Consider the following 18,452-nt stretch of genomic DNA (forward strand, 5'->3'; position numbering starts at 1 on the left):
ACTAATGTGTGTGTCTAATCAACGTGAAAGCTGGTTCTCTCAGCTGATGTGTAATTGGCTTGTTGCCCTGCCAGTCATACAGTGAGAGCTCTTTGATGTGTTAAGATGACTGCATGACAAAGGCAACAAAAGCCCCACATTAATCAAAGACAACATTCCCTTATGTTAACCACGTTACCATAGCAACAGCCTCGCAACTCAGCCCACACCAAGAGAGTTCTGCATCATAATCAACTGCACATGATGCCACGAAAACCTTCTAGAACATTGTTGTGAGCCATTCAGCCCCGAGAACCCTCCAGAAGACAGTTCCCACCCTATAGCCTTGAAAAGCCACTCTAACACTCATTCCCACCCTACAGCCTTGAGAACCCCTCCAAAAAACTGTCCCCATCTTACGACCTTGAGAATCCAGAAGAATAGTGTCTTTATCTTACAACCTTGTGAACACTCTAAAACAGGGGTATGAAACTCAGCTCCTGGAGGGCCACTGTCCTGTTGGAGTTTAGTTTAGTTTAAACTGTGCAGGACAGTGGCCTTCCAGGAGCTGAGCTTGACACTCTTGCTCTAAAGCATGGTCCCTTCCAACCTACTTTGAGAATCAGCTAGAACACAGTCCCTAACCCACAAGTTTGAAAAGCAGCTGGAATAACCCCCCTGACTTACAGCCTTGAGGTCCCTCCAGAACCCCAGGCCAGTCTTTAAGTCTTGAGAATCCATTAGAACAAGACCCCTGTCCAAAAGTGTTGAAAGCACTTTAAAACATTCTACAGCCCTAAGAACCCACTCGAACACCGGCCCAACATTTCAACCTCGAGAACCCTTTAGAACACTGCCTTCATCTTACAGCTTAGAGAATCCACTAGAACACTGGAACTCTGTTCCCATCATACAGCCCTGAACCTACAAGAACACTATTATTGCCCTTAATCTTTGAGAACTCACTGAAACTCTGTTTCCAGACTTGTGAGCCCACACAAACACTGTCCTTACCCTGCAGCCTTAAAAAAAAAAAACTAAGAATCAGTTTGAAAAAACAAATTTGAAAACCACATTGGCAATGTCCCAGCTCTACAGAACTCTGTCCCCACCCTAAAGTCTAGAAAATCCACTAGAACATGGAGTCCCTGCCCTAGTTTTGAGAACCCTCTATAGAACACTGTCTTAATGCTATAGCCTTGAGAACCCACTACAACACTTTCCACACCCTATAGCCTCGAGAACCCTACTGTGCTGTGCTCTAGAGCAGTGCACCTTTTATACAGCATTCGAAACCTTCTTGAACCTTCTTCCTATTGCCTGAGGACCTTCAAGAACACCATCTATTCCTAACTGCCCTTCAGAACACTGTCCTTAACCAACAGTCTAGACAGCTTTTTAGAACATCACCCTTTACCCTACAGTCCTGAGACCTTCTAGAGCACTACAGCTGTCCAACAGCACTAAGAACATATACAATTAATTTGCAACATGAGCCATTTTACAGAGATCTAGAGACTTCTGCTTGTACACTTCTGTTTCATTGCATTTTACATTAACATTGTGACAGGGGGAGTGTTGTAATGGGTTTCCAAATCTGCATGGCAGTGTTTTCAGAGCATATATTCACATTTAATCCATCCAAGGGGAGCCACTACAGCTGAGTAGTTGTCTACATCTCTAACTTTAGTGTAACTACTGGTCTACTGGGTGTAGCACATCTAAAATCTTAAATAAGAATCTTCATGTGAGGAAAAACAGTTAAGGGCCATTCACAAGAAAGACGCAGGGCAAAGCACTAGAAAAATAGTCTTCATACAAAGATGTGAAAGATGTCCATCTAACGCATACATTTACATAGGAAATCAATGGAAATGAAGCACTGTGGAATGCAAAAACATTTTCTGTGAATGGTCACCTACAGACCAGATATAGGTTATGGAGTAACTACACATAACAATCCAGAACAATCAAACAATACAAAAACCATGCAGGAGAAACATGAGAGAAAATGGAGAGATGTGGAAATAAATCAGGAGCTCACACTGAAATGAAAGACAGGCGCAGTAAACAGATACAGATCCTCAATTTAAGCTCCATTTGCCTGCTGGGTTTGAGATCCAGAATTGCTGAGGTTGCGTTAATGTGTGTTTTCTTAACTGTGCCTGTTTGGTTGTTTGCTTGTGTGTTTATTGCACTCACATTCTGTTTGCCCACTATGTTATGGAAGGGAAGTTCAGGGCTCCATGTTCCCTCCGTGAAGGAAGTGTTAGACGTTCTGTGATCTGATTGGTTGGTGGAATCTCTCATGATGTCCTCCGGCAGTGTGAGTAAGCTCTCCTCTGGCTGCTTGATCAGGAAGGTCTCGATGTTATGCCTGCGCAGGAAGTCGTTGCGGTCCTTGCCGTGACCCTCCTCCACCTCATAATCACCGTTCAGACAGTCTAGAGCCGCTTTAGAGATGTGGATCCTCCTGAGGGGGTCGAAATTAACTACGTATTCATCTCACACATCCGAAACAAAGCACACTTTTCAAAAATAGAATAAACAAAAACTCATTTAATTTCCTCCCACACAATTACACAAGAGGGAGAGGTGTCCATAAAATATTTATTTTCCATCACAGTCAAGCTTATTTGAGGGCAACTGGATAATCCCACTATACTTCCCTTATTTTTTAATCGCAAAGAGAGCTTTTGTGTGCACATGGGTTTGCTCACCCAGGTATTCCCCCTGACTCCAGTTTGTTGGCTATGTCGACATCCCAAGACCAGACGTCAAACTGCCATTTCCGCAAACCAAGAACTCCGCAAAGAACTGAGCCAGAGTGGATGCCGATGCGCATGTCTATGTCATGCTTTGTACGTGAGCGCACATACCTAAACATACAAATACAAAAAGGTTAGGATGGATAGCTAGCTAGCTGTGTGGCAATTCTGTAATGGTGCCGCTAAACAACTGTTGAGCTAGAGAACTCACACTGGGTTTACAGGCAAGTTGAAATACACATCATACTATTACTCCTGAATGGGGTAACAGGTAGAAGTAAGTGGCTATTTATAAAAAGAGGAATCGAGGTCACACTGTCACTGCTGTGTGTGTGTTGAGTGGTAGTGTGAGTGCTGTGATATCTGACAGCACTCACACTAGTGCAGCACACACATATACACCTCCGGAACAAGGGCCTCTCATCTGCTATCTAGCCTCTATTAAGGGTCAACAGAACTGGTCTAGTGGCCTCTCCCTCTCTGTCATTCACTCACTCACTTTACCTTACTACTGACATACTATAGACTTCCATTGTTTTAAAATAACACTTATAATACCTAATACAAACTCAAATGCAACCTGTGAGGCAGATATTAACGTTATGTCTCATTTTGTGAGTTGAACGACCCCTGTTCTTTACTCACTTTTATTAAATTAAAAGAATCGCAAGGAAAATCTTCAGAAATGTTTTGTGTTCCATGTAGTTGTACATGTTTGGAATGATATGGAGGTGAGTAATTATGTTAGAATTTATTTTGGGTGAACATTCCTCCTAGTACACTTACATGTGTCTCCTGAGCACTAGGCTATTATAAAAAAAAATCATTTTATATATATATACTCTACTATGTCAACAACTCTCTTATTTGTGTCTATTTAAACAATACAATTTCTCAGCAATCTGGTCAATAACTTGAGTAAAATCATGCTCTTGGAACATAACATGCTAATTGAAACACTGGATCACTTATTAAGTGATGGCTGGCAGTATAAAACATGAAATATTTCACCATTACCTGATGGTTTTGATCATGCTGAGGCCCATCTCAACACAGCAGTGGGCATGATCCAGTCGAGGCTCGGGAAGGCCAGAAACACAATAATAACAATCCCCCAGTATCTTGATCCTCAGACAATGATGCTCTTGGGGGGAAAGGAGAAGACATTTTTACATTTTTTACAAACTGCTGACAATATTTTTATTACAACTGAATCAGTCAGAATACATGAAGTTATCCCAATAAAAGTAATTAAGGGTCAGATCAGGCAGAAATAGCTGCTTAATGTAAGTTGCACAGTTTCACATTTTACAGTGTGTGAGATGGATACTTTCTATGAGGGTTTGAGCATTTATAACCACAATTACCCTATAATTTCCACTGCAGTCTCTATCTGTGGTAGTTATCTCTCAGCCTGCCAGGTTTTTGTGTAGAGCTCAGAGAGGGTGGTAATTATAAGGCCTCCACTCACTCATTCCGTCTCTCTGAGATCCATTACTCATGCCTACTGCCATATTAACGTCTTTTCACAGCTCAGTAAACGGCTGTATGGAAACAAAGAGTCATTATGCCCGTAACTGTCATTTGTCAGTCAATAAAAACACCACCTACAGCTCGATTAGCTCTAGACTGACTCATGATGATGCATGATCAGCATGTTTGAAGCACCAGTGCTAATCTGAAGGCTAAGTGAATGCCTTTTACATAATCAATACTAAACTGTGGGCCAATTTAATTGATATTAACATAGAAACTAACAACACACTCCATACTCAAAACATCAACATTACAGCATGATGCTAATAAAGAACCCATTAAATTATACTTGAACTGAAGCTCTTAGTTGGATTGAGCCTTAAGGAAAAAGTACTGTAGTAACATTGATGGTATCAGATGATAATACCATGGTATTTTATATATAAACACAACTGTTCAAAAGCTTGGGAGCGGGGTAGTCGTGGCGTAATGGTTAGAGAGTTTAATTCCTAAACCTAAGGTTGTGGGTTCGAGTCCCGGGCTGGCAATAACACGACTGAGGTGCCCTTGAGCAAAGCACCGAACTGCTCCCCGGGTGCCGCAGCATTAATGGCTGCCCACTGCTCCGGGTGTGTGTGTGTGTGTGTGTTCACTGCTGTGTGTGTGCACTTTGGATGGGTTAAATGCAGAGCACAAATTCTGAGTATGGGTCACCGTACTTGGCTGTATGTCACATCACTTTCACTTTCACTTAATGAAAAAGTACTGTAGTAACATTGATGGTATCAGATGATAATACCGTGGTATTTTATATATAAACACAACTGTTTAAAAGCTTGGGATCAGTAAGATTTTTAGTGTTTTCGAAAAAAAGTCTCTTATGCTCACCAAGGTGCATTTATTTGATCAACAAAAGAAAAACAGTATATTCTAAAATATTATCCCTGATAAAATAATAAAGCAATGAGAACCAAGAAGCCACGATTTACAATGAATTTATAACAGCTAAGGGGCGTTGTTAGGCATAACGCAAAGCGTACAAACCTGATTCCAAAAAAGTTGGGGCACTGTACAAATTGTGAATAAAAACAGAATGCAATGATGTGGAAGTTTCAAATTTCAACATTTTATTCAGAATACAACATATATGAGATATCAAATGTTTAAACTGAGAAAATGTATCATTTTAAGGGAAAAATAAGTTGATTTTAAATTTCATGGCATCAACACATCTCAAAAAAGTTGGGACAAGGCCATGTTTACCACTGTGTGGCATCCCCTCTTATTTTTATAACAGTCTGCATACGTCTGGGGACTGAGGAGACAAGTTGCTCAAGTTTAGGAATAGGAATGTTGTCCCATTCTTGTCTAATACAGGCTTCTATTTGCTCAACTGTCTTAGGTCTTCTTTGTCGTATCTTCCTCTTTATGATGCACCAAATGTTTTCTATGAGTGAAAGATCTGGACTGCAGGCTGGCCATTTCAGTCCCCGGATCCTTCTTCTACGCAGCTATGATGTTGTAATTGATGCAGTATGTGGTCTGGCATTGTCATGTTGGAAAATGCAAGGTCTTCCCTGAAAGAGACGACGTCTGGATGGGAGCATATGTTGTTCTAGAACTTGGATATACCTTTCAGCATTGATGGTGCCTTTTTCAGATGTGTAAGCTGCCCATGCCACACTCACACATGCAACCCCATACCATCAGAGATGCAGGCTTCTAAACTGAGCCCTGATAACAACTTGGGTTGTCCTTGTCCTCTTTAGTCCGGATGACATGGCGTCTCAGTTTTCCAAAAAGAACTTCAAATTTTGATTCGTCTGACCACAGAACAGTTTTCCACTTTGCCACAGTCCATCTTAAATGAGCCTTGGCCCAGAGAAAACGCCTGCGCTTCTGGATCATGTTTATATATGGCTTCTTTTTTGGCCTATAGAGTTTTAGCCGGCAACGGTGAATGGCATGGTGGATTGTGTTCACCGACAATGTTTTCTGGAAGTATTCCTAAGCCAATGTTGTGATTTCCATTACAGTAGCATTCCTGTATGTGATGCACTGCCGTCTAAGGGCCCGAAGATCACGGGCATCCAGTATGGTTTTCAGGCCTTGACCCTTATGCACAGAGATTGTTCCAGATTCTCTGAATCTTTGGATGATATTATGCACTGTAGATGATGATAACTTCAAACTCTTTGCAATTTTTCTCTGAGAAACTCCTTTCTGATGTTGCTCCACTATTTTTCGCCACAGCATTGGGGGAATTGGTGATCCTCTGCCCATCTTGAATTCTGAGAGACACTGCCACTCTGAGAGGCTCTTTTTATACCCAATCATGTTGCCAATTGACCTAATAAGTTGCAAATTGGTCCTCCAGCTGTCCCTTATATGTACATTTAACTTTTCCGGCCTCTTATTGCTACCTGTCCCAACTTTTTTGGAATGTGTAGCTCTCATGAAATCCAAAATGAGCCAATATTTGGCATGACATTTCAAAATGTCTCACTTTCAAGATTTGATGTTATCTATATTCTGTTGTGAATAAAATATAAGTTTATGATATTTGTAAATTATTCCATTCCTTTTTTACTTTTTTACTTTGTACAGTGTCCCAACTTTTTTGGAATCGGGTTTGTATTATATGATGTAATACTCATATTATTCATAGATTTCTGTAGGTCAAATGCTAGCACATGCTGCTTGCAAAATCAAGGTCATGGCTTTGTTTCCAAGGGAACAGACATACTGATAACATAATATGGTACTCCAATATACAGTACTTCAACAAATATCATGGCACAACCAGGGTATATGTCCAAAAACATGGTATTTCCATGGCTCAAGTCTAAAAAATATACCAAATTTTGTCAGATGTTTGGTGTTTCTACATCACATGCTTAGATCTTATGTCAAATAATGAAAGCGTTAATGTACATTTCTCATTAGGAATGTTATGCTATAGAAGAAAAAGAAGGAGCTAGGGAGAGACAGACAGCAAGAGAAAAAGACAGGAAGACTGTAAGACGGATTTTTGGAGTTCAACGTGTTGTCAGGACGTGGCATGATGCAAACAATCAAAAACATTATGTAGGCAAATGTTGAAGGCGACAGCTCAACCGCACAGTTAACCAGTACAGCACTAACCGCACACATATGACACCTCTGAATAAACATTGCCATTGGGAGAGAAAATGAATACTGTTCATTACAATAAACTGCTGCAGAATTTAATACCACACCAGGCCTGCTTGCCTGAGTGTGACTGCAGCTTCACACAAACATGCGCAAGGACACAAGGATATTTAAATATGACATACTGATACAACCATCTGCAAACACACATATGCCACATTTGAATATCTGCATTATGCATCAGCAAGCCACTTTATGGTTGGTTAATCTCCAATCATTATTATACTGACTCATGAATAAGATTATTGGAGAGCTGCAGAATTAGGATGGAGTTTAATATTCTTCATAATGCATTTATTTCCTCCAGTCTGAACAACAGAACAAAAAACACATTTGTTAAAAACACAAAATTTATTTGCCCATATATACACGTGTTTAACTAATATTGTTCTTTTTTCCAAAGGCAGCTATCAAGATTTTCACTAGCTGTTGACAGTTGTACACTTGCGCTAACACACACACACACATAAATCAATGTCATTAATGTTGCGGACACAGTCACAACGCTTTTATTTACGTGACTTTTGCAACAGGCATTTAGCACATCAGTGCACTGCAGGCCATGAAGGAGGGTGAGCTGGCACATATTTCAATCCCCTCTGTACTCTAACTGAACTCAGCTTATCTGGTGCCACTATAAACGCCAAGCCAAGATTCGCTGGAACTGCCCTTGGCACACAAACATAACACTTGTCTTTGTTTCACACATCCTGCAATAAATATGTGCAAGCGAAGCAGCAATTGTCTGAGATAAACAACGCTGACTTATGTGAATAAACCACTAAAATAAGCCTAATTTACATAGATTTTCAGTGCGTTGAATGACAATGATTTAAAGGGATAGGTAGCCAAAAATTAAAATTCTGTCATCATTTACTCACCCTTATGTTGTTCCAAACCTGTATTGTTTGTTCTTTTGTGCATACAATCCAACCCAAACACACCCCCCCCACACACACACACACACTTAAATTTCCGACAAACATATATTGCAAAAGACTCTGTCGATTAATTGGTTTACAGTGCATTTTCACTGTATGTTTTCTCTAACACCTAACACCTAACTAGAAGAACTCCTCCAACTTAAAAGTACTAACTGATATAAATGTCAAGGTAACCTTCTTATAGAACGATAGCATTTCATGGCAACACTTGGAAAGCAAACAAACAATATTAAATATACGTAAGCCATATGCTGTAATATCCAGAGAGATCTAAAATAACAACATGCCTTAATTCATTTCCAACTGCTATTTCAAGGACTATTACATGTGTTATACCCCAAATGAAGCTGTGATGTGGCTTACAGATTGTAATGTATGTGTGTGCAGGTCACTCACGTGTGCCAGTCGGTCAAAGCGTGCAAAGAGTTCATTGAGCATTCGAACGAGTTCCTGAGCGGAGAGTGTGGTGGAAAGATTGGTGAAGCCCTTCACATCAGCAAAGAGAATACTGCACAAAACACACATGCACACAGATCAGCTGAAAAAAACAAAAACAAATTTCCCAAACATTTTACAGCCAATCAGTGAATTTTAAAGTGAGATAAACAAACAAAACCTCCTAAATATATAAGCTAATTGTACTTATAAGTTTAAATAAACTATCTATACAAGCTACGCTACTGTTAAAATGTTTGGGGTCAGTAAGATTTTTTTTTAATTGATCAAAAGTGACAGTAAAAACATTTATGATGTTGCAAAAGATTTCTATTTCAAATAAATACTGTTCTTTTGAATTTTTGATTTATCCAAAATCCTGAAAAAAAATATTAAAATCACAGCTTAAACCAAAATGTTAAGCAGTACAATTGTTTTCAACACTGATAATAATGAGAAATGTTTCTTGAGCACCAAAATCAGCATCATGTGACACTGAAGACTGGAGTAATGGCTGCTGATAATTCACAGGAACACAGGAATATATTTTATTTTAAAATACAGTAAAAAAGAAAACAGTTGTTTAAAATTGTAATAATATTTCACAGTATTTCTGTTTTTACTGCATTTCTGATCAAATGAATGCAACCTTGGTAAGCAAGTGATGTCTTTCAAAAACATAAAAAAATCTTGTTGATTAAACATTTGAACAGTACTGTAACTAAACAAATAATCCGATTACAGAAATTATGCTTTGGAACATGCCATTTTTTTTTAATAAATTTATATAAGGGACTTCATGTTAAGCACAGATTTATCTGACATTAAATGTTGTTTTATGACAGGACAAGTATTCTGTCTGCGATCATTCTGAATACATTTATGTTATTACATATACTATATAACACAGTTTAACGGATGATGTAAGAATAAGGGTAGGCCAGCATTAAGAGTGGCTAAAATGGTTTCATTTTGGCTCACATGGCCATGAGCTGCCATTTTTGGGGCCAGTCAGAGCCTATTATGTGCTCTAACGGTGACTGACTGTGCTGTACTGGGCTACTTGTTTGGGTTATATAAGAGAGTGACTCAGCCATAATCAAGGATGACTGAGCCATAACGGCGGGTGACTGAGCCGGAATGGTGGGTGACCGAGCCTTAATGGTGGATGACTGACTCAATTCCATTTGATTCTCTTCTGTTCTATTCATGATGACTGTACCCCAATGGAAGAAATTACCTCACGTTCTCATAGCGGTGAATGTAGATACGGTGAAACTGGTGCTGTAGGGTCTCGTCCTCCACGTTGGTCATGTCGTTAATCATCTCCAGCACTACAAAGCGTGGCAGCACCGACAAGACCAGACGCTCCTAACACAGGTGCAGCATGGGTAACGTGCTTCATTAAACATGGATTTAAATCATTCAGTCATTGAATGCACACGTACACAAACAAAAACATACTTTTTTACCAATTCAACTAGTCTTAGAAGGTAGAATTTCATAAGGAAACAGTTTTTTCATTATTTTATTATTTAACCCCACACATTAATATATGATACAGTTTCCTTTTACTGTTATAACAACCAAGTTCAGTCAATTAAATATCCCAGAGCATCCAGAACTGAGGGCTAAATTCAAATGCATAACAGCGTCTTTTCCAAAATCATTTCCCAAAAATCTAAATGAATTTATAATTCAGTACAATGTGAGAATAAAAAGTCTGAATGCTTTTACAAGAACATCTGCCAAATGCAGATGAAGCTAAAGTAAGCAATTTCTTCATCACTAAAAGTAAATGCAAAAATAATAATATTTTCAAACAGTTCCCAGTCTTCTATTGGTTGGAGCCCAAAACCACGCCATTGGCTGAGCCAATATTGTGGTGTTGGGCTGGTCAGATGCATAAACAAATGAGGACAGTTTACACTTTTTGGTAGGAATAAAACTAACAGCTGCCTCTCCATATTAGGTCGGCTGAGGTAGGAGAAAGTATTATCAAATTTAAAAATTATACACCATTACAGCTGTAATTCACCTTTATGACGCTGCATGGATAAAGAGCTGGTACTGCAAATAGGAATTCACCAAGCCAGAGGTTTGTACTCTCACCACTGGCTGGGCTAAAAGCACAGGAAATTTGGATAGATAGACATACAAAACAAGAGGAAATGCAAGCACGCACACACGCACACACACACACACACACACACACACACAGTGGTACCAGCATGGGCTCCACTTGACTGGCAAATAAAACCCACTTCAGCAAACACCCAGAGTGCTCTCAGAGAAAGAGATGGGGGGGGGGGGGGGACGGAGAGAGATTCCCTAAGGAGTCTCGGAACCTTTCTACACTAGCCTTCTGTCCTCATGAGATGCTGTTCTCATCTTTAAATCAATTACTCTCACCCACTGTGGCTCATTGCTGATAAAGGAGTGTGATATAGCAAGGTTACGTGTGAGCATGAGTGTACACACACTTTTAAAAGGTTGGGATCAGTAAGATTTTTTTTTTTTGGAAAGTAAACTAATATTATTATTCATAAAAAAATTAAAAAATTTATCAAAAATTAAAAAAAATACAAAAGTAAAGTTACAAAGTATTTCTATTTCAAATAAATTGTGTTCTTTTGAACTTTATATTCATAAAAGAATCCTGAAAAAATTAGACAAATAGACTTGATTATCAAAATTGTCAAATATTGGCAGAATAATTGTTTATATATATATCGTTACATGTTGCACAATATATATATATATATACACATACATACACACACATAAATAAATATAAATAAAAACATACAAATACATATATATATATATATACACATACATACATACACTCACCTAAAGGATTATTAGGAACACCATACTAATACTGTGTTTGACCCCCTTTCGTCTTCAGAACTGCCTTAATTCTACATGGCATTGATTCAACAAGGTGCTGAAAGCATTCTTTAGAAATGTTGGCCCATATTGATAGGATAGCATCTTGCAGTTGATGGAGATTTGTGGGATGCACATCCAGGGCACGAAGCTCCCGTTCCACCACATCCCAAAGATGCTCTATTGGGTTGAGATCCGGTGACTGTGGGGGCCATTTTAGTACAGTGAACTCATTGTCATGTTCAAGAAACCAATATGAAATGATTCGAGCTTTGTGACATGGTGCATTATCCTGCTGGAAGTAGCCATCAGAAGATGGGTACATGGTGGTCATAAAGGGATGGACATGGTCAGAAACAATGCTCAGGTAGGCCGTGGCATTTAAACGATGCCCAATTGGCACTAAGGGGCCTAAAGTGTGCCAAGAAAACATCCCCCACACCATTACAACACCACCACCAGCCTGCACAGTGGTAACAAGGCATGATGGATCCATGTTCTCATTCTGTCTACGCCAAATTCTGACTCTACCATCTGAATGTCTCAACAGAAATCGAGACTCATCAGACCAGGTAACATTTTTCCAGTCTTCAACTGTCCAATTTTGGTGAGCTCGTGCAAATTGTAGACTCTTTTTCTTATTTGTAGTGGAGATGAGTGGTACCCGGTGGGGTCTTCTGCTGTTGTAACCCATCCGCCTCAAGGTTGTGCGTGTTGTTGCTTCACAAATGCTTTGCTGCATACCTCGGTTGTAACGAGTGGTTATTTCAGTCAAAGTTGCTCTTCTATCAGCTTGAATCAGTCGGCCCATTCTCCTCTGACCTCTAGCATCAACAAGGCATTTTCGCCCACAAGACTGCCGCATACTGGATGTTTTTCCCTTTTCACACCATTCTTTTTAAACCCTAGAAATGGTTGTGCGTGAAAATCCCAGTAACTGAGCAGATTGTGAAATACTTAGACCGGCCCGTCTGGCACCAACAGCCATGCCACGCTCAAAATTGCTTAAATCACCTTTCTTTCCCATTCTGACATTCAGTTTGGAGTTCAGGAGATTGTCTTGACCAGGACCACACCCCTAAATGCATTGAAGCAACTGCCATGTGATTGGTTGATTAGATAATTGCATTAATGAGAAATTGAACAGGTGTTTTTTATAATCCTCTAGGTGAGTGTGTGTATATATATATATATATATATATATATATATATATATATATATATATATATATATATATATATATGTAAATAACATTCACACACACACACACATCTAAACTATGCTATTTTGCTACAAAGTACAGTTAGCATCGCAATTTGTTGAAGAAGTTGTTTTGTTTCGCACACATACAGTATACATAAACTTCCTGGAAACATCCAAAAGCACTCTGCTTACATACACATTTACACGTGACGTGAATGTGTGTGAAGGAAAATTTTAACGTTTGCGAACACTAACCTGTCGCTGGTTCTCGGTCTCCAGACGGAGACGTGCCTCGATGCACCTGCGCGTCTCCAGAAAGGCCTGTCGCTGGGCGCGGTCTGACAGGTAGCTGATAAACATCCCTGCAGTGTTTATACATAAGAACAGCAGCACCTGAGCTAACAGCTGAAGAGAAAGAGAAGAAAAAACAGAGAATTTTACCAACCTTAAGCAATTAGTGTACTAAACTGCAGGTGAAACTATTCTAGATACAAATGAACTACAACAATTTATCAGCTGTATATGACAGTATGTGGAATATTACACTGGAAACAAATACAAAAACAGCATAAACAGTGTCCAAAATTAATATTTTGTTACACGTGCCAATTGTGAGTGATAGTATTTTGCATTTTTACTAAAATATATTTTTGGCATTATACTGCCAGCATTACTGTGTAAACCGAACCTGCACAGTAGCAGATACCAGCCAGTGCCAAGTAAGTTTTATTTTTCCCTTGCATTTGGCACTTAGTGTAAATTTCAGACCCTGAGCATAAACATACAAGACAAAAATACTTAAATGCTTATTTTAATTTAAATGCAATACTATTCCCTAAGAGACAGAAACTAAATTTCATATTTTTTTTTATTTCACACACCAACCACAAATCCACTAAAATATGACTTTTAATAATTGTAATTGTTGCTGTTTGTAATTGTAAATGATATTTACAAACACATAAACAACACCAACATGCACTTTAGCAATGTGTGTGTGTAATAATATACAATAACACACACACAGATGTCAGTGATGTGGACAGTTCTAATAGGAAAGGTCATTATTTCAGACTTTACCTATTCAATTCACTTAGCTTAAAAAACTTCATCACACATCACACAAATGCCTCTCCACATACCAAAACATGAACAGGCTACAGACCAATGAAGATGAGTCTTTGTGTGTTTCTCAGAATATTACTCTAAACCACAGGAAATAAACAAGAGATGGTCAGTTACTCTTTCTAGCTTTATATTTATCTACAGTTAAGGTAAATTTTCCCAGTGTTGTTTTAATAAGTTTTAAGTCAGTTCTCCACAGGTGTACTAGTAAGATAACCACAGGTTTAGTTCATTACAGTAATTAATTATGGCCATGATCCACTAATATTTAACAAACAGATACAGTCATAATAATTTTGAACAATATATCTTTTTAAACATAAGAAACATCTGTGAAATGCTTTGCATAAAAAGTATGGAAACCTGTTTCTGCCTAAGAATAAACTAGGTAACTGTGAGAAAGTTTAAAATAAACTTTTTTTTGTGAGGTATAAAGTTGCAATTATGAGAAATAAGATCAAAATATTTGTAAGACATGAGGCTCAATCATGAGAATGATTCCCAACTGTGAGACACAAAGTCACAATTATAAGAAATACTCCCTAATGTGAGATATGGAACTGCAACTGTGAAATACAAAGGTGCAATTATGAGAACAAAAGACCCAATTGTAAGATATAAAATCCCAAATGTGAGATGTAAAGTTCTAATTATGACAGTCCCAACTGTGAGATATAAAGGCGAAAGTACAAGAACAGGTTTCCATAGAAAATTGTTCTTCTACTAACTTTATTTAAAAAAAAAAAACTTGAATTGGTATTTTATCTATGCAATATTCCTTCATTTCTATATGCAGCTTAAATATGAAAATATGTTTTGAGGCCACTGTACATTTCATACAGTGTGTGTGTGTGTGTCCATCAGCTAAATACAGCAGGAGAATTAACACAACAAATCTGACTATAAAGTTAAATCACTGACTTCTAAATTAATACTTCAAACCAGAAACACACACACACACACACAGTGCACTTCAACTATAGTCTTTAACACCATAATTATCTCAGCAAAGTACAGTGATATCCATCAGCAAGCAGCAGAAATCGTTAAGAGTGATTGACTCCCATTGACTGCAGCAAATGATAAGATAAAAAATAAATAAATAAATAAAAATTTAATAACAAGTGCATAGTGGCTCGTAGACCAACAGATCTAATGAAACTGTTAATATCAACATTGTACTCCAGCCAGAGAGTCTTCACCACGCTGAGGAGCCGAACTGAGATTTAATTAACACTCCATTTAATTTCTGGGTTTGATTACAGTTGTAAAATGCTGCCTCTGAGATTTCCAATAGACAGGCTGCTGTCCACTGATAATTCAGCTGGTGAGCAGAAACATTATAATGCCAAATTGATAAACTTTGAAATTGAAATTTGACATTTGGGGTGATGTACTGCAGCCAGTCTCAGTGGAGCATATTAGCTATAGCAGATGCACTGTGGGGGTAACTGCATTTCAGTGATGCTTGCTGTACCTCTTGGCAGCTCTGATATTGAAGGAACAGTTCACCCAAAAAGGAAAATTTGCTGAAAGTTTGCTCACCCTCAGACCATCCAAGATGTAGATTAGTTTGTTTCTTCATCGGAACAGATTTGAAGAAATTTAGTATTACATCACTTTCTCACCAATGGGTGCTCTGCATGGAATGGATGCCGTCAGAATGAGAGTCCAAACAGCTGATAAAAAACATCACAATAATCCAAAAGTAATCCACATGACTCCAGTCCTTCAAATAACGTCTTGTTAAGTGAAAAGCTGTGTGTTTGTAAGAAACAAATGCATCAAGGCATTGTAACTTTAAACTTTCACTTCTATAGTCCATAATCCATAATATTGCTTCCTCCAGCAAACAAAGTCTAGCCCCTGTTTTCATCTCACATAAAAATCCACTGACATGCTTGTTTAGAACCGAGACCTTTAAGTGCTATACAGAAGAATAGTTTCCCCTATAACTGCATACCTATAGAGCACTTTTACATATTTCATTCCCAGCACTTTTCACTGATGTGGTCAGGGTTAATCTCAATCTATTTTGAATGACTTTAATGGTCCTGTCTTCTTGTGCCTTGCGAAGCATTAGTCAGAGTAGATGGCATATTTATTTTGATGTGAAATAGTCTTTTCCCTAATCAAACCTGATACATCGGACCGTTACCTACTAATTCTGTCCATGTTGCCCTCTACAGTGTAATACTGAACTCAGGACAAATTTACACTGTCATTGTTAGCAGCAGCTGATTGTTCTGAAGATTTTGATTACACGGCAGGACCATCTGCAGTGTCAGCAATCAAGTACTATATTGAAAAATACATTATTAGTCACTCAGACATAAAAACATTTAATTGACCAGGCAGCCTGGAGTTATTGATCCCTGTACATGTGTGAAAATCTCTATGTGCAATAAGGCCCATAAATGCATTCTGTGTGTGCTTGCTCTACACATACACTCAGGTTTCTGGAATTAACTGGATACTGTTTCATATAGGCTTTGATAGAGCCCATTTAATAATTTTTTTTTTTTTTTTAATTTGCACTGAATTGAGCCTCAAAAATCTCTGATCTCGCTACATGTTTGCTGAACACAGCAGCTGCCGCAAGCTGTCTGAAGTTTTTTCACTCCGAATCCCCCTTTTAAACTAAACTTTGTTATATTAAGTGTCATCTTTCCCTCAAGTCAATGGCAGACCTTGGCATATGTAGGGCAGCAATGTTAGGCACAGAGTGCTGCCCCTACAAACAGTGCTCTACTCCTCTGTTACTTTCTGTTCCACAAAACCAAATGCACCAAAAGATGGTACCTTTATTTACTTAGTTGTGTCAAAAAGTATTTGCATATATACTTTGGACCCTTATGTCACACTTTAAAAAGTCTGCATTTCATTGCATTAGTTACAAAATATTAAACCAAGTCATATCTGCAAACAAATGATGCTAGAGCTTTTATCTGAACTAACGTCACTCTTCTGAGATGTTTTTAATTAATTTTAACCAATTGCTCTCAAGGACGTTTTTAGTGGATGTATGAAGTCAGCTCCTCTCAAATTCACACATGTTCTAGCACAATAACCACTGGTGTATTTCATTACATTAACAATATACTGTAAATTTGAAAAAGGATGCATTAAATTGAACAAAAATGACAGTAAAGACATTTATAATGTTTCAAAAAAAATTGTATTTCAAATAAATGTTTCTTTAAAAAAAAGTTTCCACAAAAATATTAAGCAGCTATTTTCAACATTGATAATAAGAAGAAATGTTTCTTGAGCGCCAAATCAGCATATCGGAATGATTTCGGAAGGATCATGTGACACTAAAGACTAAAATAGGAATAGGAATAATTTACCATTTAAAATATATTCAAATAAAAAACTGTAATTTTAAATTGTAAAAATATTTCACAATATTAATGTTTTACTGTATTTTTGATCAAATGCCACCTTGTAGTGAGCACACACACACAAAAAAAAACATTTAAAAAAAAGCCTAACTGAGATGAGATATACAGTATATGTATGTGTGGGTGTATTTATTATCAGTCAAGCAAGATTTGAACTCCAAACCTCTCGTACTGAAAGCAGGAATTACTCTTCTGACCCACATCATCACCCTGTACTTTGTCTATCGACAATCTTTCCAGCTGCACACAACACTCACACTTGTCTGGTGGAGTTTGTGAAGTGTCTTATAAATGATTGATGGAGACCCTCCAGGAGTTTCCATAAACCCAGCGAGAGAACAAGAAAGCAACCACATGCTAACTGATGTCCATCTTACCCAGGCACTGACGACATTCTACATAAATAGCGCTAAACACAGAAGCAGGTGTGTGGTCAGGTCTGAGGAAGTGTGTGAGTGTGTTCTACAGTATAGGCGAAGGAGAGGGAAACAGAGATGGGAAACGAAGAGATGCTGGCAGACAAGTGTGTGAGTCAGAGAGCCCTATATCTCCCTTCCACGCTTGCTATTTTTACAGTCTACCTCACAGCATCTTCGACCACTTAGACAAATTCAGCACACACATTTTTGGGTCTGCTTGGCTGAGTTTGACTATTTCTACCTGAATCTGCATATAGACCTCTGGATCTGGCCTGAATCTGTGTGTGAAAGGACACCAAACAACTCTGTCTGTGTGCTTCTCTTTTCTGTGATCACAGTGAATAATCATTGCACACTATAATTAACTCGCACAGCTTCCTGCCTCTTCACTGTTGCGTGTGTCTGTGCGCTTGTTTTTGTGTCCAGCACATTCACTTGTTTGTGTTTTTACTGTGTGTGCAGGTGAATGGCACAAAATAACTTTAGTGCCACTATGACTCAATTTAAATGTGATATGATCACGTTGAGTAGCATGACCTCAGGTCATCTTGTCATTTAGAATCTTTCAGCGTCTGACAGAGACAAAAAGAGGCTTTGTTGGACTGTATACAGAC

The 18,452-nt window shown here is 38.3% G+C and overlaps 1 protein-coding gene across 5 annotated transcripts in view; it reads right to left on the bottom strand.

Moving 5' to 3' along the window:
- LOC109108520 (adenylate cyclase type 8) overlaps positions 1-18,452 on the bottom strand; it is a 54,364-nt gene that overhangs the window by 21,516 nt on the left and 14,396 nt on the right. For all 5 annotated transcript variants that reach the window (XM_042778360.1, XM_042778345.1, XM_042778352.1 and 2 more), the window contains 6 exons: positions 13,146-13,295; positions 10,035-10,165; positions 8,756-8,867; positions 3,765-3,892; positions 2,700-2,858; positions 2,182-2,452 (listed from right to left, as the gene is read on the bottom strand). In XM_042778360.1, the coding sequence (XP_042634294.1) occupies positions 2,182-2,452; positions 2,700-2,858; positions 3,765-3,892; positions 8,756-8,867; positions 10,035-10,165; positions 13,146-13,295 (951 nt within the window). The remainder of the gene's footprint in view (positions 1-2,181; positions 2,453-2,699; positions 2,859-3,764; positions 3,893-8,755; positions 8,868-10,034; positions 10,166-13,145; positions 13,296-18,452) is intronic.

Source organism: Cyprinus carpio, chromosome A2, assembly GCF_018340385.1.
Source record: "Cyprinus carpio isolate SPL01 chromosome A2, ASM1834038v1, whole genome shotgun sequence".
NCBI lineage: Eukaryota > Metazoa > Chordata > Actinopteri > Cypriniformes > Cyprinidae > Cyprinus > Cyprinus carpio.